General features: G+C 39.0%; 1 protein-coding gene and 1 long non-coding RNA gene across 6 annotated transcripts in view; one reads left to right on the top strand and one right to left on the bottom strand.

Annotated features, from left to right (window-relative positions):
• Positions 1-21,739, bottom strand: part of MAP3K7 (mitogen-activated protein kinase kinase kinase 7) — a 64,560-nt gene extending 42,821 nt beyond the window's left edge. For all 3 annotated transcript variants that reach the window (XR_009738508.1, XM_061427800.1, XM_061427801.1), the window contains exons 1-5: positions 21,620-21,739; positions 7,509-7,619; positions 3,886-3,951; positions 3,202-3,247; positions 1,966-2,104 (exon numbers count right to left, since the gene is read on the bottom strand). Coding sequence is in view for 2 of the 3 variants with exons in the window: in XM_061427800.1 (XP_061283784.1) it covers positions 1,966-2,104; positions 3,202-3,247; positions 3,886-3,951; positions 7,509-7,619; positions 21,620-21,739 (482 nt within the window). In the remaining variant the exon portion in view is untranslated. The remainder of the gene's footprint in view (positions 1-1,965; positions 2,105-3,201; positions 3,248-3,885; positions 3,952-7,508; positions 7,620-21,619) is intronic.
• A 351-nt stretch (positions 21,740-22,090) lies between these two features.
• The window catches only part of LOC133253949 (uncharacterized), a 158,655-nt gene continuing 155,704 nt past the window's right edge, over positions 22,091-25,041 (top strand). For all 3 annotated transcript variants that reach the window (XR_009738511.1, XR_009738510.1, XR_009738509.1), the window contains exon 1: positions 22,091-22,279. This is a non-coding gene — a long non-coding RNA (uncharacterized LOC133253949). The remainder of the gene's footprint in view (positions 22,280-25,041) is intronic.

Genomic DNA, 25,041 nt, shown 5'->3' with positions numbered 1-25,041 from the left:
CAATGAATACCCCTTTAATCATAAGATTCTGAATGAACTAGCAAAAAGCTAACTAAAGTAGGGGCACAAGCTGATGCTGTATGAAACACCTAATTGTATCATCAGGTGCCTTCTTTCTGTGCCATTCTAAAAAACTCCTCCTGACTGGAGACTCCACAGGTTTTCCAGGGACAATAAGATAGTATATGCAATTATACATGAAAATACAGCCATTCCAAGAGTTTCCTTTTCCCCAGCACCTTCTAAAAAATAAATTCTAATGATAAAGCCCAATTTGTATACAGGGTGCCCCACAGGCAATTTTCAACACTGCACCATGAGTCCAACTGTAAGAATGCCCGAGAGGAATGAACGACCTAGACCATATCTCTTATAAATATGTTAATGGTATTTATTAGCGAAACCAGAGTCCCTAGCTGCAGATGACTTTGGTAAGATATAGCTGGTCTGTCTAAATAGGTTGGTTAAATAAGCCTAAAATTTATGGATCTACAGGTATGGTTGAATGGAGAATGGAAGTAGATGTTTAAGCTGTGTAATTATGGAATCTAAAAGATGTTAAAAAACATCTCATGAGATTATTTTAAAGCATATTGTTTAATAACTCATTAGTCATTTCAAAGCCAAACATGCCCCGGTGCAGACGGGTGTTCCATCTAATGGGTTCTGGCTCCTCCAGGACAACGATGCTTCATGCCTCATCTTTGCATCATGAAGGCATGACATCTTCATGCCTCATCCTTTGAATCAGCCAGTTTGTTCCTGGATAAGAGCTATGATTTTCACAAATTTGCTTTGATAATTCAACTCTGTTAATGTGGGGAGACAGGAAAGGAGAACACAATCTCCCAAAACAGGGACCAAAAAATCTGCTTTCTTCTTTACTAGCCAAGATAGGTAGCTACAACAACAATCTCGGGAGTCAAGTTAAAAAGAAGTATCATAAACCTGGGACTTAAACATTATTTGACCAAGGACCCAGGGAAAGAGAAATCAGTTTAAGCTTGGAGGTGGAAGTAAGGTACACTAGTGAGAATGGAGACTCCAAGAGTTGAAACCTATGTAGAGTGCATCAGCTTAGAAAGGAGAGTGGGAAGGTCTACCTGGAAGGGATGCTTTGATGCTTTCAATCACTGTCAAGAGAATGGAATACTTCTGACTGATTTCCTAGGGGAAACCTCTTATCTGAGAACCCATGTGATGGCCAGCAGCAGGAGAAAGGGCACAGGGGGATTTTTTGTCACAGGTGGATAGAAAAGAGAAAAATTAGAGAGAAATGGGGACAAAAATATGTATGTTTTCTTTAACTTAAGTACCCCTGGGGGGGGAAAAAAATCTCTGAAGTTTTAGCCTTTAAAAATATTTATTTAGGGAATTTTGAAGTTCTTTCAAAGTCCCAGAATCCACAATATAAAGAAATTCAGAGTATTTTCAGTTTCTACTCAGATGTGCCAGCAATGCCCTTTGCCTTTCTCTGAAAATGCAAATAATATAACCACCATTATAAAACCATTATAAAAAAAATGCAAACAAAATAACCACCCTGTGTAGTGTGGTGGAATGCTGACTATGTGTGGACACTGTGCTTATTAGGGATACAATGGGGATCAAGACAGGCTTGTCTCTGCTCTCACGAAACTGTTCAGGGAAACCAATATATACCGTGGGCACAAAACAGGACACACAGACTACCAGACTCTAGAAGTACGCTAGTCTAAGGCAGAAGTTATTAAAAATAAAGATGCCACTGAAATAAAAATGCCACTGAAGACAACGTTCTAAAATGCAAGTTTAGATGGCTAAATGATGGAGGTGTGTTAAAATAAACAATGTTAAAAGAATAAAAATACACATTCTTCAGCAAGCTAAAAGGGAAGAGAAAAGAAAAACTGATGTGCAATGACCAGCTTAAATTCAGGAGTGGGTGGGGGGTGCCGAGAGAGAGACCACATTATTAGAACTTACTTTGGTGGTTTCAGGTCCCTGTGGATTAGAGCTTTGGGCTGCATGCTGTGAAGATAAGCCACTCCTTGGGAACACTGTAAACACCAACTCATTGCGTGGGCAGCGGTGTAATATGGCAATGGTTCAGCACCATGCAGTACTGCAAAAGGAAGGCACAAACTAAAAAGAACTTTATTGCATATAACAAAAGACACAAGGTGAATACAGCACTGTCAGAACACACGACTGGGCATTTTCCTACACGTGCTCCCGTCGGCCCTGCTTCTCCTTCTTTTCTCAATAAAAAGATAGAAACAGCTAATGATTTCAAATGGATAACTACCACATAAGTACCTAACATTTAATAGGACATCCAAATAGGACATTTAATAGGACATTCAAATACAATTAATATATATTACCACATTTTTTAATCTCAATAGATGCAGTCTTGCACACAATAATATAAATTATAAGCATCTGATAGCATACTGTACTTTCAGAGAGATACAAATAGTATAGAAGAAAACAAAATAATGTGCATTGAAATGTTTACAATTATGCTTTCTATAATAGCTAAAAACTAGAAGTAATTCAAAATAAAACACAGAAGTATTAGACAGCCAGTCATTAGACAACAATGACAAACACATGAGCAGGAGACATAGCTAAATAAAATGCTACATGTTATACAAATGGTGTGACAAGAGACTATATATATGGTTGGTGTTTCTTAGAGTGAAACAGCTCTGTTCTACACAGGTAACTAAATGGATTAGCTCTGTTCTATAAAGGGAACTAAATAATACAGTTTCCTTTCATTGTTACTAAAATGTTCCATAAAGTGAACATTTTCACAAATTTATTTTTTTGGGGAAAAAAAAGCAAAATGAAGAATAAGGATGTGTAGTTAAAAAGTTCTAAAATGAGGAGATTGAAAGCTAAGACAGGGCAAAAAGAAAAGGTTGTAAGTAGGAAGATACTTTAAAATCTATTTAAAAAGCAAGTAATGCTTTTAACATTATGAAAAGTACCATCAATTTAAAAGATTACTATACTTAGACGTCTAAATTTCACATACTAATGTTGTAGCCTCTTGTCTTTAGCAGATTTTTAATCTTTGGCAGATTTCTTTTCTTAACTATCTCCTTTTGGGACTCTGAGGATAAATTGTGAAGAACATTAAGTAACTTACAGTTTGTATTAAAAGCTTTTCAATTATTTTACTCTAATAAAGACAGGTCTAATGACACTCACCATTATACAAGGAGCCCCCTTCAGCATATTCCATTACAAGACACACCTGAAGGAAACATGTGTCAGAATAATTAACCACAGAGCTACAGCATCCTAGGGAACTTGAAAGACAACTTAGATCAAGCTTTGATTTTATAAATGCACTTAAAAATCATTCTTTTGGTCCCAGTATCTGAATAGCACTAGAGGAAAAAAAAAAAAGGTATCATGATCTAAGACCTTGTCTTCTAGGGGCCCACTGTCTAAGTGTGAAGATGTATATAAAAACATAATCACAAGATCTTTGGGGATTTTTCCCCTGGAGAAGGAAATGGCAATCCACTCCAGTACTATTGCCTGGAAAATCCCATGGACAGAGGAGCCTGTTAGGCTGCAGTCCATGGGGTCGCAAAGAGTCGGACACGACTGAGCGACTTCACTTTCACTTTCCAGCGCAAATGAACAGAGGCTATCACAGGTTATTCTGAACCTCCAAAGAAGATGAGGTTACTGGATAAGACCACCCAAGATAACTCTTCCCTTATACTGTGTTGCTAACAGATTAGAAGCACACACAGCATGATTATTTTTTTTTTTTTAGAAATAATACGACAGATCAAAACAGCTTCATAAACTACACAGCTGCATGTAATCTGCCATGTTTTTTCTCACAGACAGAGTAAAGTGAAAAAATGGCAAACTTACTGGATTCAAGCAGGCTCCATATAGCTTTACGATGTTAGGATGGTTCACACGCGATAACTGTCGAAGCTGTAACAAAAAAAGGTTTCTTTTGAAAAGTGCTAACTTTTGAGGAAGTGATCTCACAGTATCATTCAGATCTTAAGGTTGTACAAAACATTAGTTTAATCCTTCAACAACCACTGTTTTCTATGTAGCAGGCACCGTGATCATAAGTACCTGCCCACAATGGTACAGAATCCCTGCCCTGGAGTTCTCACAGATTAGTCGTGGGAGAGATACAAACACTAATAATTAAAGCAACATGCAAAGTGCTATAACAGGAGTTACGAACAAGGCGTGAGTACAATAAGAAGCAATTAAGTTTGCCAAGAAATGTCAGAAGGCCATCCCTGAGATGGCACTGAGCTGAGCTATCCAAACCAGAGGAAGCCGTATCATCACATCACCTTCATCTTCACAGCTATGGTTGAAGGAATACTCTACCTACTCTATGCTGGGCACTGGGAGGCACTTTACAGATACTGTATAATCCTCACAACTTTGCAAGGCAGGTATTATCATTTTCATTTTAAAGATGAGGTACCCTGAAGATAAGGCTCAGAGTAGGTTAAATGAGTTGTTAAATACCCTAGAGCTAGGAAGTAGTAGAACCAGAGTTTGAATTTTGGTCTGTCTGACTTAAAATCTGCACTCTTGCATTCTCTTCCCTCCACCTCCTATCTCCTGAGTTAATTCCCTCTTCTCAGTTCCCATTACAACTGCCTTTTGCCTTAGCAATTCCAATCTGAACCAATGTAGTAATTAATTACTACAGCCTCCTTCTAATTGGTCCCAGTTTTATCCAATCAAATCCAATCCAATGATTCATAGTGAGATCCATGAGCGGTTTGGCTGTACTCATTTCTCGTGCTCTATATCTCAAATTAATATTAACATATCTCCCCAAACTGCTCCCTACTCTTTCTTCTCCCCCTTTTCTGCTTCTTCCCCTTTCTTCTTCCTCTCCTCTATTATCTACATAATACTGCTGGCTCATATGAAGCCCAAAGGTAAACCTTTTTGCCATATGCTACTAGAAAGCTGTACTTTTCTACAGCCAACATTTCTAGATTTTTAGTCCTAAGAGACTTAATATCACTATTTATTAGATTTCACCATGTTAAGATTCTGAAGTACTGAGCTTTAGATAGCAGATTGTTCAAGCATTTACTATTGCTCCCCCATCAAATACTACCAAAAGAGGAAAGGTACTTTTTTTCAAGACAAACTCAGAAAGATGAAGAAAACGTGATATGAGGAAACAGCACACATTTTTTGAAGTTGGAAAGCAAATGAGTAGCAATAACTGACACTGCAGACCTAAAAGGAAATGAGAAAAAGTGAGAAGCAACCAGATTTAACTCTAAAACCTCCAAAAGGTTGGGGAGTGGGGACAGTACCAGGCAGCTATTCACATAAGCGATTACTAATAAAAGGGCAGAGAGATCACTTAAAATTAGGCCAAAGATTCCCTCCTTCCCTGTCTTCAAACAGCTAGTGAAAGCCTCTTTATTGTCCCAAAGATTAGAGATTAAGCAATAAATGCTGGAGAGGGTGTGGAGAAAAGGGAACCCTCTTACACTGTTGGTGGGAATGCAAACTAGTACAGTCTCTACGGAGAAGTGTGGAGACTCCTTAAAAATCTGGAAATAGAACTGCCATACGACCCAGCAATCCCACTGCTGGGCATACACACTGAGGAAACCAGAATTGAAAGAGACATGTGTACCCCGATGTTCATCGCAGCGCTGTTTATAATAGCCAGGACATGGAAGCAACCTAGATGTCATCGGCAGACGAATGGATAAGAAAGCTGTGGTACATATACACAATGGAGTATTACTCAGCCATTAAAAAGAATACATTTGGATCAGTTCTAATGAGGTGGATGAAACTGGAGTCTATTATACAGAGTGAAGTAAGCCAGAAAGAAGAAAGAAAAACACCAATACAGTATACTAATGCATATATATGGAATTTAGAAAGATGGTAACGATAACCCTGTATGTGAGACAGCAAAAGAGACACAGATGTATAGAACAGTCTTATGGACTCTGTGGGAGAGGGCGAGGGTGGGATGATTTGGGAGAATGGCATTGAAACAGGTATAATATCATATATGAAATGAATTGCCAGTCCAAGTTCGATGTATGATACAGGATGCTTGGGGCTGGTGCACTGGGATGACCCAGAGGGATGGTATGGGGAGGGAGGTGGGAGGAGGGTTCAGGATGGGGAACACGTGTACACCCGTGGTGGATTCATGTTGATGTATGGCAAAACCAATACAATATTGTAAAGTAAAAAAAAAAAAAAAGATTAGAGGTTGATTCTTTAGAGAAGGTATAATAGTATCTTCTCTAAGTATAGATATATATTTAATGCAGAGATAAACACAGAGATAGAAATATAAAATTACCTTCTTTAGAGAAGGTGTGAGTCTGGATTGGGGGACATCAAACAAAACTAAGGATGAGCTCAAAGTAGTTGCCTCTGAGAAGCAGAAAACTTGATGGGAGGAGATACACGGGATTTTTAATAAAAATACATGGAGAACCATTCAACAATTTAAATTACGTGTATTTATAACTTTGATGAAAAATTTTTTCCTCCAAGCTATTATCATCTTTTTGACTGGATTCCTAGACTTTAATACATATGATTTTTATCTAGTTTTAGGAAACTGCCAATACAACAGTATCTGCTCAATATCCTCATTTAAACCATAAATAAAAACTGTGAATAAGGCAAGATAAAGCCAGACTGTTGGACTACAGATCATTTTTCCTCATGATGACATCAAACCATTCATCAGTATCTCTCAATTCATTCAACTAATTTACAAAAATCTACTTCATCATATCACAAGTAATTTCTCATTTCCTCATGTTATGCATTTAAAAATATCAGGAAGTATATTTTGACATTATAATTAAATAAAATCACAGATAAAAATTCAGAAAGTTTATAAGGTAAAGACCACTTCTGTTGACCAATGAAGTTAAAAACTTATAAAATCACTGATTTATTCAAATACTCTAATCTAATATACAAAACAGCATAAAAGAATAAACCTGATAATAAATAATATCATGATTATCGAATTCTCCATCATCAAATCTGTAAGAGAACAGCTATAAATTTTCATGCTAAATGAGAAAAGCCAATTTGACATAATTTTTACTTAAAATAATCTCATTCGAATTTCTTAAAATGTTCAGTCAAAAATGAATGCATAAAATTTCCCTTCTTAACTTTAGATAATGGGAGAGATTACCATTTCTTTTCTATTTTAAAATTTAAATTCTATGCCTTGAAATAGATCAGAATTACATGGAAGAGACTGTATTTTAATTCAGGGATGAATTCATTTATGCAGCTAAATCTCTCTTCTAATTTTTAATCAGAACTAAGAGTATGAATGAAAAAATGTTCCTATGGCATTCCCTTTAGTTCAACTAAATTGCTGATGTTTAAGAACACAGAGAAATAACAATTGAGAAACACTTTGTTTTTCACAAATATCAAATTCACAGAGTATCTTAGGTAAAGAACTATACAACAGAAATGACTTTCCAACTTACCTCTACAATAAAAGCTTTCCTCTCAGATTCACTTTCTATTTGTTTAATGGCAACATCTTTTGCTCTCCACTTGGCTTTGCATACTACTCCAAAAGCTCCTCTTCCAACAACCTGAGTTAAAAGCAAACAAAAAAAAAACCCATGAGAATCAGAAACAAATAGATCCAGCCCAGCATATAATGCTGAAGCAAACCTGAAAGGTTAAAGAAGATTTTAGAAATCATCACGATCTGGATTTGCCACAGAGCCAGTATGAATTTTCATTAATACAAGGAGACAATGAAAGGCACTGTCTCTGTCTTTGAAAGTTTATAGTCTAGACACCTCTTCATTCTCAAAACCAAAACCAAAAAATAATAGGACTCTTAAAGACAGAAAACAAATTAAGACAGGCAAGATGAATGAGAAGATACAGAGAAGATGGTTTGGAAAAACAAAAATAGAAAGCAGAAACATAATCAATGTTTTAAGCTCTTATATTTATGAAATTAAAAATAGCTTTTAAATAGTTCAGTGGGGTAGGGAGTAGAGGGGAAAGGATAAAAATATAGATGATAAGACTGGCCATTGTGAAGGACAGACAAAACACGGCATATTATATACTGGAATGTATTTGTCAAGAAAAAGGAACAAACTACTGATACATGCTACAACGTGGATGAACCTTAAAAACACTAAGCTCAAATGACACACACACGAGACCACACACTGTACGACTCCAGTTATATGAAATGTCTGTAAAAGGCAAATCTTTAGTGATAAAAAGTAGATTAGTCGTTGTTTGGGGCTGAGAGTGGAAACTGGGAGTAACTGTAAACAGGAAGAATCCCATTTCGATGAAGAATCCCAGGTGATGAAAATGTTTGAAAACAGACTTCTGGTGATGTGTGCACAACTTAGGAAATTGTACAAATTACTGTACACTTTAAGTGGCTAAATTTTATGATATGTAAAATATATCTCATTAAAGTTACTTTTTTAAGTTACAAAATAAAACCTGACCGCATGTTGTATTATTGTTGAAGCTGTTAGGTAGCTCTCGAGTTCATTCCTCTCTCATGCTACTCTACGTTTACTGATGTTTGAAATTCGCCATTATATTAAAACAACAACAAAAGAATAACTTTTGATACTTGTTAGAACAAAATCAGTCTATTTTATCACTGAAAATGACCTTAGTTATGTGCCATTTACTTCAATCTTTCAAATTCCAAAGGATCTAAGTACCTCCTTAAGCGAAAAATCTACAGTTCTCACCAATGATGTACTTTCTATGTAGTAAGCACTGAGTTGAGAAGGAAATGGCAACCCACTCCAGTATTCTAGCCTGGAGAATCCCATGGACAGAGAAGCCAGGCAGGTCATGAGGTCACAAACAGTAAGCTACAACTGAAGCAACTTCACATGCATGCACGCAAATCTGTATCGTGCATCAGAAAGGAGCAGTTACATCTTCTCTTGGAGGAAGTCTTCACTTTAGGCAAACTTTTTCCAGAGTAAGAAACAGGTGCTAATAGATACCAGGATAGTTAGTTGTAAGCTGAGATGGATGGCCACTCTAGCCATAACTCAAATTCCACTTCAAACATTACACAAAGCAGTATGGACATTTCTCATGTTGCTTAATGTATAAAACTACCCAAATAGTTAACATTCAGTGAATGTTTACCATGTGCCAGGTACTAGTCTATGTGCTTAAGTGCATTAATATATTTAATCCTCCTCCATTTTAAAGGTAAGTAAACTGAGTCACACAGTTGCCAAGTTGTCCAAGATCACAGGGTCAGAGAAGCCAGGATTTGAAACACAGAGTGTATAATAAACAATTCACTTTATATTCAGCCTTTGACGTCATTGTTGTTTAAGCCGTAAGTCGTGTCTGACTCGTCTGTGACCCTGTGGACTGGTGCCCACCAGGCTCCTCTGTTCATGGGATTTTCCAGGCAAGCCTGGAGTGGGTTGCCATGCCCTCCTCCAAGGGATCTTCTCGACCCAGGGATCAAACCTGCGTTCCTGCTTGGCAGGTGGATTCTTTACCACCAAGCCACCTGGGAAGCCTGTATGCCGTCAGCCTAAAGGAAACTGAGTTGTCTTGATTCTGGTGACTTTTCTTTTTCCATTCCTGGTCCTTGGTGCTCAGGGACCTCCTGCTAATTAGGCTCTCGCCCTCCTCAGGAGTCAATGTCACTTATTTGAACTTTGCATCCAATTACTTTAACATGAACAGTGATTGGCTAAACCTGGTACCTCTGGAATAATGGAAAGAGCACACCTAGGATCTGAAACCCGACAGACTTGGGTTTAAATACAGATTCTGTCTGCCTGCTAGCTACCAATACTGGGCAAGTTAATGTCTTTGAAATTCTGTTTTCTTAACAGTAAAAGGGAGATGTTTACATTTTCTTCAGCATATTATCTATAGGGTTCATAAGTCAAAATCAGACATTTTCTTACATACCACAAAAGAATAATAAGTGCTTGGAGTTGGGTATGAATAAGTTTGAGGAGTTATACTCCTTATTTCTTTCAAATTAACCACAATGAACAGCACACCTAAAATGAATTTCAACACTATGACAATATCACGTGAAGAAAGAAAGGATGGAGAGACCAGTCTATCTGTTAACAGTACTATGAATAACGATTGGGAAGTAATTTAATATATTCTCCAACTATGTATTTATAAAGGGTGGCTCAGGTCTGACTGGCAAAGAGTTGGACACGACTGAACAACTGAACTGATACTGACACTGGTGGCTCAGACAGTAAAGAATCTGCCTCCAATGCAGGAGACATGGGTTCAATCCCTGGGTCAGGAAAATTCCTGAAGGAATGGCTTCAGAAGGGAATAGCTAACCAATCAAGTATTCTTGCCTGGAGAATTCCAGGGACAGAGGAGCCTGGCAGGCAACAGTCCATGGGGTCACAAAAGAGTCAGACAGGACCTAGTGGATAGTAATTTCACTTTTCTTTCCCTTTTCATGTATTTACAGATACATCAAAGCAACTGGTGCTCAGCAGGTCTCTTGTTTCATTTTGCTATTCTCAAGAATGCCCACATAGGGATTTCAAACATTACATTTGTGTATCATGCATCTGTTGCAAAAACTGTGTAAGGTGTGCATGACTAATTGTGATGCTCAAGTGCCACCTAGTGCTGAGATGATGGCCAACCTGAGCCTGCAACTTAAAACCATGAGAACAAAATGTGCGCAACTAAGGACATGATAAACGTTCTCCCTCTCATTTACAAAAGCAATTTTTTGGAAACACTCTGAAATATAAAACAGGCATCTCATGTAAGGTCCATGAACTTATTAAGAAGCCTCTGCGTGCATCAGGGCCACGTGGTATTTCTCGTGTATGGTGAAACAACAGATCTGAAATGATTAAAGTCCAAGATGCCTGAGGTTGTACAGGTAAACTGAAATACATAATAGAAAAAAATAACTGTTGTGAATTCAAAGGTCAGAGGCACAGAATCAGTGCTTAATGAATTACATTTCTGTGTATGTAATGATTCTCATTACTAAATTCCAGTGTGTGGAGGGGGATCTCCCCACACTTTCAAGCAATCCTCAGATACCAGCTGGATAGCCTACCACTGAGTTCAATTCTGACATCACCCACCTGGAGAGAGCATCAGATCCCACAGGTTAAGTTCTGTGAGACTGTGTTGTACCCTACCTCTCCCCCACCAAAGGCTTCTATGCCCTCTCTGTGCCCATGTGTTCACCAACCTGGAAGTTCTCTGAAACCCATTCTTCTGGGTTTACGTGAAGCTTCATTAAATGGGCGTGAATGATTAAGCTGCTGGCCACTGCTGATTGATTAAACCTCCAGCCCTTCTCCCTCCCCAGAGGTCAGAGGGGTGGGGTTGAAAGTTCCAACCCTCTAATCACATTGTCGGTTCTCCTGGCAAGCAGCCCTGTTCTTAGGTGTGGTCCGAAATTAACCTCAGGACATCTTTATCTCTCACCACTTACAAAATTCAGAGGGTTTTGGGAGCTGTGAGCCAGAAACTGCAAAGACCAAATATATTGAAGAAATATTTTGGTCATCTGAATGACCAAGTACATGTGTGCTTAGCTGCTCAGTCATGTCCAACTCTTTGTGACCCCATGGGCTGTAGCCTGCCAGGCTCCTCTGTCCATGGGGATTCTCTAGGCAGGAATACTGGAGTGGGTTCCCATGCCCTCCTCCAGGGGATCTTCCCAACCCAGGGCTGCCGCATTGCAGATGGGTTCTTTACCATCTGAGCCACCAGGAAAGCCCAAGAATACTGGAGTGGGTAGCCTATCCCTTCTCCAGGGTAACTTCCTGACCCAGGAATCAAACCAAGGTTTCCTGCATTGCAGGTGGATTCTTTTCATATTTCTTGTAAATCACCACATGACAGAATCAAAATGTGACTTCCCATCTTTTCAAATGGCATAAATATTAGGGGTAAAAGAAAAAACATAAAGAACTGATCCCTGCCTTCAAGGGTTCAAAGTGAGGTAGAGAAGAAATTCAAGACAAAACAATAACACACACACATACACACACACACACACAGACACTTCCCAGCTGAAAAGGGCCAGAGATAAGAGTCTATGATGGTAGCTTTCAGGACAGACTTAGGGATTCAAGAGTAGACAAGACTTATTTCCATGCCCCCTCCTCCTCAACTTCTCACAGACATCTCCAGGAGAAAGCAGCCTCACAGGACAGGCTCTGCCAACATGAGAAGCTGCAAATGAGTTAAGTGTGGTAAAGGAGACAGTCAGAGGGAGGCCCCACATTCTTTCAGCCTTGACAGAACATGGAAATGATACAGAAAAACTCCTGCCAAGAGAAAAACAGGATAACTGAACACTAAAGTGTCTTCTGACTGCAGGAAGGAGGCTGTTGGATGGCAGACAGCTCAAAATACAGGGAGCTAAATGCAGAGCTCAGCTGAATCTCAGAGAATCAATGAAAGCCAAAGGGGAGGGCCCAGTTAGCAGGCGGGGAGACATGGGTAAGGTCTCCTGCTTTCAAGGGGTGAAGTGAGGCTAATGCCAAGAGAATGATGAACTGCATTTATTCCTTAAACCAATATTTCTTGAATGTCTACTGTATTCAGCTACCATATGGGATACAAGAGATATAGCCGTAAATAAGACAAAGGCCTAGATCCACATGAAATGTACTTTCAATTTAAGTGGGAGATAGGGAGAGGAAAGAAAAGACAGTCAAAAGACAAAAAAATGGAGCTTCCCATGTGGCTCAAGTGGCAAAGAATCTGCCTGAAAATGAAGGAGCTGCAGGAGATGCAGGTTTGATCCCTGGGTCAGGAAGATCCCCTAGAGGAGGAAATGGCAACCCACTCTGGTATTCTTGCCTGCAGAATCCCATGGACAGAGGAGCCTGGTGGGCTATAGCCTACTCTTTGGGTTGCAAAGAGTCAGACATGACTGAGCACGCATGCATGTGAAACAAAAAGATGAATAAGATAAATAACAGCTTATAAAAAACTGCCATGGAGAAAAAGAAAAAGTTGAATAATGGGACAAACTTACGTGGAAATTTATGGCTGGATAGTATAAAAGGCATCTGACTGCTAAGCTAAGTCACTTCAGTCGTGTCCGACTCTGTGCAACCCCATAGATGGCAGCCCACCAGGCTCCCCCGTCCCTGGGATTCTCCAGGCAAGAACACTGGAGTGGGTTGCCATTTCCTTCTCCAATGCATGAAAGTGAAAAGTGAAAGGGAAGTCGCTCAGTCGTGTTTGACCCTTAGCGACCCCATGGACTGCAGCCCTCCAGGCTCCTCCATCCACGGGATTTTCCAGGCAAGAGTACTGGAGTGGGTTGCCATTGCCTTCTCCAAAAGGCATCTGAGGAGGTTACAAATTTCATATTTGAATGACACAAGGAATGAACCAAAGAAACTACTGATGTAAGGACTCTAAAGAGGGGAAAAAAACCCTACAATTCCTATTCAACATTTGAACCCCATCTACAGTTTAGGCATTATCCTACACATTCCAGATATAGAATTAAACAAGTTAAACTAAAATCTTTGTTCTAACTACTTATATTCTCTTTGTGCAGGGAGACAAAGAGGAAGCAAGATGTGAATATACATAGGTTTTTATATATATATATAAGACAATGTTTTAAGAAAATGATAAATGCACTAAGAAGAAAAGAAACAAAATTGCGTGTGTGTGTGTGTGTGTGTGTGTGTGTGTGTACACATGCATGCACTCCTCCCACTCCAATTTTAAATTAGGCCTTACTGAGAAAGGTGACATTTTAATGATGACCTAGAGAAATACTTGGAGGGTTTGGTGTAAGCAGGACATAGTGGGAAAAGGGAAGAGTGATGCAGGATGAAGCCAGAGAGACAGACAAAGTCTGGATTCTGGAGGGTTCTTGGCACAATGAAAAGGAGTCTGAATCTCAGTCTAAGTGTGATGGGAAGCAATTAGAGGAATTTAAGGAGGAATGTGATATGATTTTACATTAAAAAAAATCATTCTGGCTCTATGTGAAGAATGAATTGTAAGGAAGCTAGCTTATGTATAGAGAGAGATCAGGCAGAAGGCTGTAAAAGCAGCCCAGGCAAGAGAGAAGTGCTTTGAGAACAAGGCTGATGGTAGTACAGAAAAATGAGCGGAACTGGGATATGTTTTAGCTTGTTATTGTGCTCATGTGCTCAGTCATGTCCGACTCTGTGACTCCATGGACTCTAGTTCACCAGGATCCTCTGTCCAAGGGATTTCCCAGGCAAGAATACTGGAGTGGGTTACCATTTACTACTCCAGGGGATCTTCCCTACCCAGGGATCTAACCTGAGTCTCCTGCCACTCCTGAATTGCAGGCAGATTCTTTACCTGCTGAGTCATCAGGGAAGCCGGGGAGTATGTTTTAGTTGTTGTTCAGCAGCTAAGCCGTGTCCAACTCTTTGCAACCCCATGGACTGCAGCACGCCAGGCTTTCCTGTCCTTCACTATCTCCTGGAACTTGTTCAAACTTATGTCCACTGAGTCAGTGATGCCATCCAACCATCTCATAAAGCATATGTTTTAGAGGTAAAGTTAAAAGAGCTTGCTGATGATCTGCATGCAGGCAGGGCAGGTGGACAGGAAAAGACATGAGTCAATTATAATGTCTAGATTCAGAAACAGTTTAATAAAGGATAAGAAAGGATGAAGCAAGCAGATTTTCTTTTTTTTTTTTTTTAACAGCACAGAGTTCTGATTTACTCACATAAAGCCTAAGATGCCTATTTAGATATCTGAGTAGAGATATCAAGAAAGAAAGTGGAAACATGAGTCAAGAAGTCAGGCAGAATATTAAAGACTTGGGAGAGTCACTAGCATTTAGTTGGTACTTCGAATCAATCTCTTGGGTGTGGTGACCAAAAAATAACATGTGAACACTGGGGTCCCGGAACTGAGCTTTGAAGCACTTTAACATTTAGAACACAGGGGAAGAAGAAACCAGCAAAAAGAAAGCAAATATAAAAACAGCAAAAGCATTAAGTCAATGGCTCTCTAAGTGTAATCTCTGGGTCAGAAGTATTTGCATCACCTGGAAATTTGTGAAAATGTAATTCTCAGGTTCCCACCTAGAATTACTGAGTCTGAGGGTCAGGTCCAGCAATCTGTGTTTTAACAAGCCCTTCAGGTGATTTTGATATTTGAGAATGACTGTATCAGGTTGTACTAAAATCATAACTAACAGCGAGACAAGATATCTCATTGGAAACCATCACACAGACCAGAGAGCCTTCGCTTACTGCTGATACGGTCTATGGAAGTTTTCCAGACCACTGACATGATATCTTCAGCAGGAAGAAAGGAAAAGGAGAATTCTTGAGAGCAATGCATTGTTGTTCTTGACACATGGTATATCAGAAGAAAAGAGTGGCATAGATGGCAAACTGAGACACAACGGCAACTGAGGTAAATAACAAAAGAAACTAATATTCAAACTACAAAACAATGAAAGGAAGTCACTCTTTACTTACTGCCAAATTTCTAATTCAAGTTCACAATCATATATGCTTTTTTGATTGTACTCATATCTGAGTAAGCTTCTCTGACATATTATTATTAACAATTATTGTGAATGGACAGCTCTCCCCAAAGATCAGTTTTCACCAAGATTGTAAAAAATGGCATATGTCCAAATTACAAGTATCTCCCCCAATGTACACATCCATCCAAAGTGGTGAACCCAGAAATAAATATTTCAGATATTTTTCACAATCCCTCATCTATAAAAATAGAAAAACAAAGGAATGCAGCGAGAACTTTGGTTTTAAAAGGGAAGTCAAATGAGAAATATTTCCTTCTGAACATATGACTGTTTTCTAAATTAAAATGTTTTCAGATTAATTCTCTTATTATATGTACCTCTCCCCCTGTGGTTTAGCCCTCATGGTTTGGGATCCACAATTTTAGTCTCATGTAGTAAAGCAGATTTAAATTTAATTTCTGAATATAAAAAAGTGCAGCAGAAGAATATGAAATGACGGAAGAAAAATATTTCCATGCAATTAAAGGCAAAAATACCAAAATCAAAATTTGGTGTATGTGTTCAAAGAAAGCAACTCCTTTAAAAACTAATTTCTTTAAGATGGACAAACACTCCATTCCTTTGTCAAGTCAGGTTTTTAAAAACAAAAAAACCATCTAAACGAAAACTAAATGGAAAAGGGTGTGCACCCTTGCACTCTTAATTTACTATGAAATAATTCTTAATTGAATCCAATTCATGTTATTTTTAGTTCAGTGACTGTAGCTGTCAGTTTGCTTTGGCCCTGACCTGTGATCTACGTGAATGGACCCTGGCCGTGCTGCCATTGCTCTGGCTAGAAATTTGGGACATGACAGAACAAGCATAGACCTGAACATTTATTAGAACTTGGAGAACTTCAGTATCTATTAATTAACTGTGGCAGAGTAGAACTGCCACCTGCTGACAAGACAGACTTTATAACACAAAAGTAAAGTTGATTATTCAGACTTTTTAAAATCAGCCATAAGACATCTGACCCTTTAAACAGGCCTTTCTTTCAAATAATACGCGCATGTCATCTTTTAAGTTACACAGGCACACTATAAATGTTATCACTGTGGCTACCTCTTCACTGTGATAACAATTACAGGTTTCTCCTGAAACCAACAATCAAGTTTCACATGGAAGCGCTTATTAATAATTCTGAATATTCTTAATATTAATACTAATAACAAATCTATAGACAGTTTATTCAGGCCACTATAACTTAGGCTCTCTCTATTATCAGTTGCCCACACATTTAACATAAAAAAATCACAAAATGTACAACACTGTCAAAGCTCTTTCTGTATTTCAATTTAAAACAAAACCTCTGCATGTCTCTAAGAACATATGAAGTATCCAATTATTATATGTGCATTGCACATATGCTCGGAGAAGGCAATGGCACCCCACTCCAGTACTTTTGCCTAGAAAATCCCATGGACGGAGGAGCCTGGTAGGCTGCAGTCCATGGGGTCGCTAGAGTCAGACACGACTGAGTGACTTCATTTTCACTTTTCACTTTCCTGCATTGGAGAAGGAAATGGCAACCCACTCCAGTGTTCTTGCCTGGAGAATCCCAGGGATGGGGCAGCCTGGTGGGCTGCCGTCTATGGGGTCGCACAGAGTCGGACACGACTGAAGCGACTTAGCAGCAGCAGCAGCAGCACATATGCTATTCTTAACGTCAACACTCTGGATCTCCCCTTTAAAAAATGACCATGCCAAAAAGGGTCTTTTTAGCATTTTAGTAAAGGCCCACTAATACATGGCTTGTATTGTTATAGCACCTGACCTCTGCAGAATCTTTTACCCCTGGTTAAACCAAACTATTTGCTAGGTATAATTAATTGCAATGAAATCAACATTTGCAAAGAGAATCAGATTTTATTTTTAGTGTAAATGCTGTGTTAGCCAAATCACTAACTTATCTTAACCTCTGGTTTAATCACATAAAAGAACCAGCTCACATAAAGAGAACCAGATGGACACTAGAATTCTCATGATTATGCTGCAGTAACTTCATTTACTCACTCAGCAACTGTTTATAGAAAACCTTTGGATGCTAGGCATTGGAGTTAAAAGTGTGAATAAAGTTAAACTTTGCTGAGGGATACCTACTTTCAGTGACAGCTAAGTGTCATGAAGGATATTAGAAGTGACAAAGATCTAGGTTGCTCAGGGAAAGCTTTTCCAAGGAAGTAACATTGGAGAAGGAAATGGCAACCTACTGTAGTATTCTTGCCTGGAGAGTCCCATGGACAGAGGAGCCTGGCAGGCTACAGTCCCTGGGGTCGCAAAAGGTGGACACGACTTAATGAATACACCACCACCACAACCACCACCACCACCACCACCACCACCATTTGAATGCGACTTGAATGGTGAGAACAGGTCAATGAAATTCTAGGGAAAAGAGCATTAGAGGCAGAGGAACAACTATAAAGAATTCATTTTAGTATCTTTCCCAATTTAATGTTTACTTTATTCAAAATCTAGTTTCAAAATCTTTCCCGCTAAATGGAGCCTTCTGTGATAAACTCTACCTTCAAATCATTGCTTACGTGTGCAATTCACATTACATTCATAGTTTTAATTTATGGTTCTGAAAATCTAGTCTCAGGATAAGTCAAAGTTTTTAAGAAGAGAACCTTAGGATCCTTCACTCATCTTTCATAATCTTAGCACAGAAAAGAATGTTCATTAGGTGCTGGAGACCAGCTATTATAAATGAAATTGGTATTTTGTTTCCCATTCTTACAATAAGGTTTGGCAACAAAGTAACTTCGAAAGAACCGAAGGTACCTTATAAATCCAAGAGGAAAGAGCAAATGACTCAGGAGTGTGAAATCTCAAACTCAATTCCCTCCTCTACCATGTACTTAGATATAAGGCTTCTGGCAAATCAAACTCTATGACTAGTTGTCAATATCTATAAAACGGGAGTATCATTTGCTCTATTTAATTAGGATTAGCAACTTCACTTTCCCTTTTCACTTTGATGCATTGGAGAAGGAAATGGCAACCCACTCCAGTGTTCCGCCTGGAGAATCCCAGGGACAAGGGAGCCTGGTGGGCTGCCATCTATGGGGTCCCACAGAGTTGGACACGAATGAAGTGACTTAGCAGCAGCAGTCATAAACTACATTTCATCATGATCACTGTCCTTAAAGCTGACTGTGGAAACAGAGCATAAATGCTAGAAAAAATGTGAAACAGTAACTGTGATTTCATTTTAGAACCAGAAGAAACCTTAAATTATCTTGTTCAATCTCTCTTTTTACGTGACAAATCAAGAAGCTCAGAAAAATGACGTGATTTGCTCAAAGTTACTGAAATACATGATGGCAGAATCAGTATGGCATCTACATTTTCTAAATGCCCAGCCCAGTACACTTTTATTTTAACCACACCACACTGCCTCTATCAATTCTTGCAACCTAGTCCCCAGTGTACTGATAGATAACTTACAATTCAGTCAGATCCAGAATGATAAAAGCTAAATGACTTAAAAATTAAAAAAAATACCTACATAGGTTTCTAATGCTGAGACCTGACATAATTTGATATCAAAACTGAATTTAGAAAGTTTCACACTGATTATTACTGAGTCATGGTATAAGAAATGTAAGGATTAAAATCAGCTGATGCCTTAAAAACATGCATCTGTGAAATGAGTGCATATTTGGCCTATGGTCAGAGTATTTTTCTTTACACACAGTTTCTAACTGAATCAGTATAATGCTGATTCAATTACACTGTTATTTGAGAAACAGAATATGATTTTCTTCATTTGTAGGCAATATACTGGTACCATATAAAATAATGAAATCAATATAAAATACTTTTTGTTTCTAGTCATCTTTCTCTGTTTCTCTGATTTATGATTTTATGCTGAGAGCAGAACCTAAGTTGAGAAATAATGAGTGCCCATGGTGCTTCCTAGATTATATAGTAATACTGCTTTAATGTGAAAATAAAGAATATGATGAAAATTATGTAATGGTTTTAACATTAGAAAGGTCTAAGTTCAAATCTTTAACATGAAAATAAACTGAGTAATAAAAACTGAAAAGAACAAAATTAAAAGACTGCCTAACATAAGAAAATTTCATCTAGAAACAAAAATTTACTCTTCAGGAATGTCCTAAATCTACTAAAGAATAGTTGAAACATCATCTAAACTAAAGGAAGGGTCTTTGGAAACAGAACCCAAGTAGGAAGTTAAATAGCTTTGGGGGAAGAGTAAAGGATAGATGAGACCTTACTAACAGCCAAGAATGTAAAATGCTTCAGAAAGCAGTGTGGGAAAACTAAGGTTGTAAAAACCAGATGATGTAAGTCTCTGAAAACATTTGGTAGACCACGAAGTACAAGTTATTATTATATAACAATTTGTAGTCTACAAGCATAGCAGTTCGCCACAGAGTAGACGTAAATGCTTATTTAAAAACTGCAATTCTTTTATACTGACTCACTGAAGTTTTATTCTTAAAAAAGAAAGAATGTTAGCCATGAAAGCGGGATCAACTATCCAATTCTGAAAAAAGAATTTATCATAGTCTCAATAGAAACACACACACACACACACAAAACCTCCCCCTCTTCCAAAATATGGGTCCTTCTTTTAGCCATATGACCTTAAAGGAGGTCACAGTTCCTCTCTGGAACTCAGTTGCCTAGTAATGTGTGTCAGGCACTGAGTTGGGTGTCTTGCATGTATTGCCTAATGGAGTCTCATACAAATAAAATGAAGTAGAAATTACAATCATTTTATAGTTAAGGAAACTAAAGCTCAAAAAGGTTAGTCAGGAAACTTGCTCCAGATCACACAGCTAATAAATGGCATAGCTGATACACTGAACCTTCATCTAACTCCAAAGGTTTTGCTCTTCCCACTTACACTATCTTGTAAAATGAGGCTGTTTTCAGCGATCTTTAAGATTATTTTAAGCGTAAAAATAAAGTAACCTATTATTCTTCCAAAAGATGCATAGGAAAAAAAAAATCATTCGTTGAAGGATAATTATCTCACTACTTTTAGCTTACCACTGTCTAAAAGTAACTTAAAATTTTTAAAGTAGTGATAATTCTTTGAGAACACGCAGGATTCTCGTGGGTGTATGTAATGCAGGGTGCTTAGTAAATTTCTTAAATGATAAACAAATGGTAAATAATAAATACTATTTCCAACCGAAGTTTTAATACTTTCTAAAGTATTTTAAAGTCTTTAAAATATACATAGCTTTCAGTTTTCTAAATTTTATGGTCTATACAACCAACCTCTGTTCATTGAAAAGAAGCAACGTGCTAAAGGCACATTGTTACCTTGCTCCAAAATAATTTTAAATACTGCAGAATAAAGGATGTATTCAGGTTTTATAACAGCGATTTCTGGTCTGATCTCACATTCTAGTTGTCACTGAAATCACTCGTTATTTCTTCAGAATATGCTACCTGAAACATTTTTTCATCCTAAACCAGTCTCCATTACTAATGGTGAAATTAGCCTAAATTAGTCTAATTGAAGGCTATTAAATAACATTTAATATAACTATTGCTCTATGGAATCGGCGAAACAGCTATTCGGTACCTGGAAAAACTATTAGACTTGTGGATGTATTAATTTACGAAGCATCCATTGAGCACCCACTGCGTGCCAGATGCTGAGCCAGAAGTCGAGCATAATATATTCCTTGACCCTTAAGAACACCATGTTTTGGAGAACTAAAACTCCAAAACGGCCATGGTCTTTGATATATTTTACTACTTACAGATTCTAGAACTGGTGGACCAGACGGTCGCACCAGTTTATCCTTTTCCGTTTGAGATGACCCAAACTCTAAGCACCGGAGTATTAAATCCAAACTCAAGAGTGCTAAAGTGAGAAAAAAAAGAGAGCTACCCCGGAGCAGTTGAACGCGGAGAGCTCCTTTACACCCGGTCTCTGTGGGGTGTGGGGACTCCCGGGTGGGTCCCGAGAAATAGAGGGGTTGGGAAGGCGCCTTTAGAGTCAGGACGAGGTAGAGTCCGGGACAGGCCAGGGCCCGAGCCTCTGTGCCGGGCCTCGCTCACCTCTTCCACCTCGATCTCCTTGTAGTCTATCTCTTCAAAGTTGAGGACTTGGGAGGGGGCTTCGATCATCTCACCGGCGGAAGACGAGGAAGAAGAAGAAGCGGCGGAGGCTGTAGACATGATCCCTCGCGGAGCCCGGGGGGCCCGGGAAGGCTGCCGCCCGGACAGTCCGGGGGAGACCCGCGCCCACCCGCCTCCGGACCGACCTTCAACCTGGAGCCACGGCGATCGGTGGCGGGGACAGGGACAGCGGCCACAGCCGAGTCCCGGCTCCGGCTCAGCTGCGTTTTCCGCCGCCCGGCCCCGCCCACCAAACTTCCGGTTCCTGCCAGAAATCGGAAACAAGAGGAGGGCCTTGAGATCAAGAGAGGGGAGGGGAGAATTCGGAGACAGACAGAGAAAGGAAGGACAGGTTGGGGGTGGGGTGGGGGAGAGGTGGGGTGGGGGAGGGTGAGAGGCTAGTTTGGACCTGAGGGACAAATTTCGCGAGACCTTTATTAAGGGCTTACAGCAAAGTGATGATACCGCGAGAGCTGACGTGTGACGTAATTAAAACGCGCGAACGGAAGTGGCGCAGGGCACGATGGAATCACAGTACGGTTGGTCCTTTAGGAACCAGCGGGAAAGATAAAAGCTACAGTTTCAACCTTGTTTGGTGAAGTATGTTTTGACCCTGCTCCCTTTTCTCTCAGAGACCTGCAGATGGACGGGGTAGTATTGGATTGAGTTTTTGTGATGAAGCTTACTATTCAGTTTCACTCCTAAGCTAAAATGCACTATTTCTTAAAAAGCCTAGGAAAATGTATTTTGTGTTTGGAGGGAAGCGATTTGCTACTGTTACTTTGAGCCAGTCCCTGATGCTATCAGAGATTCTAAAGAAAATAATACACAGCGAGCCAGCGTATGTAACCTGAATAATACTATATAGGCTCACGAACAGAAGTTAATTTTAGGTAAGGTAGATACTTATGATTTGGCATAATTTGTCGTTCATTTGAACTTATAGGATGTATTGGTACATGTCGGAGTGCAGTGCTTTGTGCTGAATGCTTTACATTTAGGTATCCATATTTTATCATTAACAGTAGCCTTGCAAATTAAATATTTTTGTTGCCATTTTCAGGACAGGAGTAAACAGGCTTGGGAGTAAATCAATTATGATTCTCACAAGCACCTAGCTCAGTATATTTCCAAGGTGAAAAGTATTTCCTGTGTTGTACTATCAACACAATTTTTAATTTTAAACTATCTGTTAAACATCAGTCAGTTTGACCTAAAGCCTACTTGGGAAAATTGGAGTTAGAGATGAAGAATGAAACGTTGTGAAGTTCAAATTCTATCTCAGTAGGAGACCAAAAAGGAAACAGAAAGGAGAAAATGAGGGGAATGGTGATGGGAATATCAGCGGAGGAGAGTTTTTCAAGTAAGGAATAGCTAACCAACGTTGGGATTCCGAATAGGTCATTGAATTGGGCAAATAAGGAGTTATGAACTCCTGGAAGACAGTGTGTGTCTTTTTTTTTTGTTTGTAGTGTTAATAACAATGATAATTTGGTGAATGGGTAAGAGAATGGAAGAAAGAATAATTTCTTTCACAGAGCAATCTCTGGGTGATCTTACCCAGGGTATTGACCACTTTTATGATGATAACTCACAATCTCTCCGAGTTTTCAAATTTTTCCTGAATTCTGGACCTATTGAACATCTCTGTTTAGACGTAACTTAGCGCATGAACTTTAAGATTCCAAAAACAAATTCAGAAGTTATCGCCTACTACATATATATTCTTTGTGTGCATTTTCTGTCTCCATGAAGGATCCCATTATCTACTCAGTTGTCCAAGTGAAAAATCAGAGCTTTATTTCTATGTGTATTACAATGAAATGATGCTTAATTAGTGCACTAATAACCAAATAGAATGGAGAAGGAAATGGCAACCCACTCCAGTATTCTTGCCTGGGAAATCCCATGGGCAGAGGAGTCTGGAAGGCTACAACCTATGGGATTTCCCAGGCAAGAATACTGGAGTGGGTTGCCATTTCCTTCTCCATTCCTTCTCCAGTCAGACATGACTGAACAACTAAACAAAAAACAACCACCAAGTGGAAGCATATTAAATTAATGGGATAACCATTTTTACCTGTCATTTCTTTACTCAAATTCCCAAACTAGGATGGTCACCTTTTAACTTTGTCCTTTCACTCACAGGTCATATTTACTTTTTATTTAACACTTTGATCTTAAAACAGTGGATGCTACCAAGTGGGAATTCAAGAGATAATTCTTTTATGTTTTGGCTGAATGAATACTTCTGCCAGTCCTAACTTTCATGGAGTGCATGATCTATTTTCTGTACCTTCAGTTTAGAACTAAAATACTGCAGACAAGGGATTAGTCACCATAGTCATGATGGTGTTCTGCTTGTTTTTTTTTTTTCCCCCCCAAAATTTTGTTATAAAAAATATTGAAATACAGAAAAGTTGAAAGAATTTCACAGTAAACAACTATATACTTACTGGTAGGATGCTATCATTAGCATTTTACTGTACTTGTTTTTATCATATATCTGTCTATGCATCCTCTCATGTGTACATCTTTCTTATTTTGTTGGATGCATTTCAAAGTGAATCTCCTTCATGATCTTGGACATCTACCTTAATACTTCTGCTTCTGTATTTTATGCATACATTTGGACTTCTGATGTTGATAGTAATCTAAAATCAATCCTTTTGCTATTTGCTTGCAGTTTTTCTTTTTTTTTTTTTACAGTCCCAGATCTTATCGTCCTTAAGGCCCAGTGTACCGCTCTCATTCTGTGATTTGATTTTATGAGCTGGTTCAGTTCAGTCGCTCAGTCATGTCCGACTCTTTGCGACCCCATGAATCACAGCACGCCAGGCCTCCCTGTCCATCACCATCTCCCGGAGTTCACTCAAACTCACGTCCATTGAGTCAGTGATGCCATCCAGCCGTCTCATCCTCTGGCATCCCCTTCTCTTCCTGCCCTCAATCCGTCCCAGCATCAGGATCTTTTCCAATGAGTCAACTCTTCGCATGAGGTGGCCAAAGTACTGGAGTTTCAGCTTCAGCATCAGTCCTTCCAAAGAACACCCAGGACTGACCTCCTTTAGGATGGACTGGTTGGATCTCCTTGCAGTCCAAGGGACTCTCAACAGTCTTCTCCAACACCACAGTTCAAAAGCATCAATTCTTTGGCACTCAGCTTTCTTCACAGTCCAACTCTTACATCCATACATGACCACTGGGAAAACCATAGCCTTGACTAGGTGGACCTTTGTTGGCAAAATAATGTCTCTGCTTTTTAGTATGCTATCTAGGTTGGTCATAACTTTCCTTCCAAGGAGTAAGCGCCTTTTAATTTCATGAGCTGGTACATTCACATTTTTCATTTAAGCTGATTC

Source organism: Bos javanicus, chromosome 9 (assembly GCF_032452875.1).
Source record: "Bos javanicus breed banteng chromosome 9, ARS-OSU_banteng_1.0, whole genome shotgun sequence".
In the NCBI taxonomy this organism is placed as follows: Eukaryota; Metazoa; Chordata; class Mammalia; order Artiodactyla; family Bovidae; genus Bos; species Bos javanicus.
Note: the sequence above shows the minus strand (reverse complement) of the source record. Positions and strands in the feature narration are given on the sequence as shown.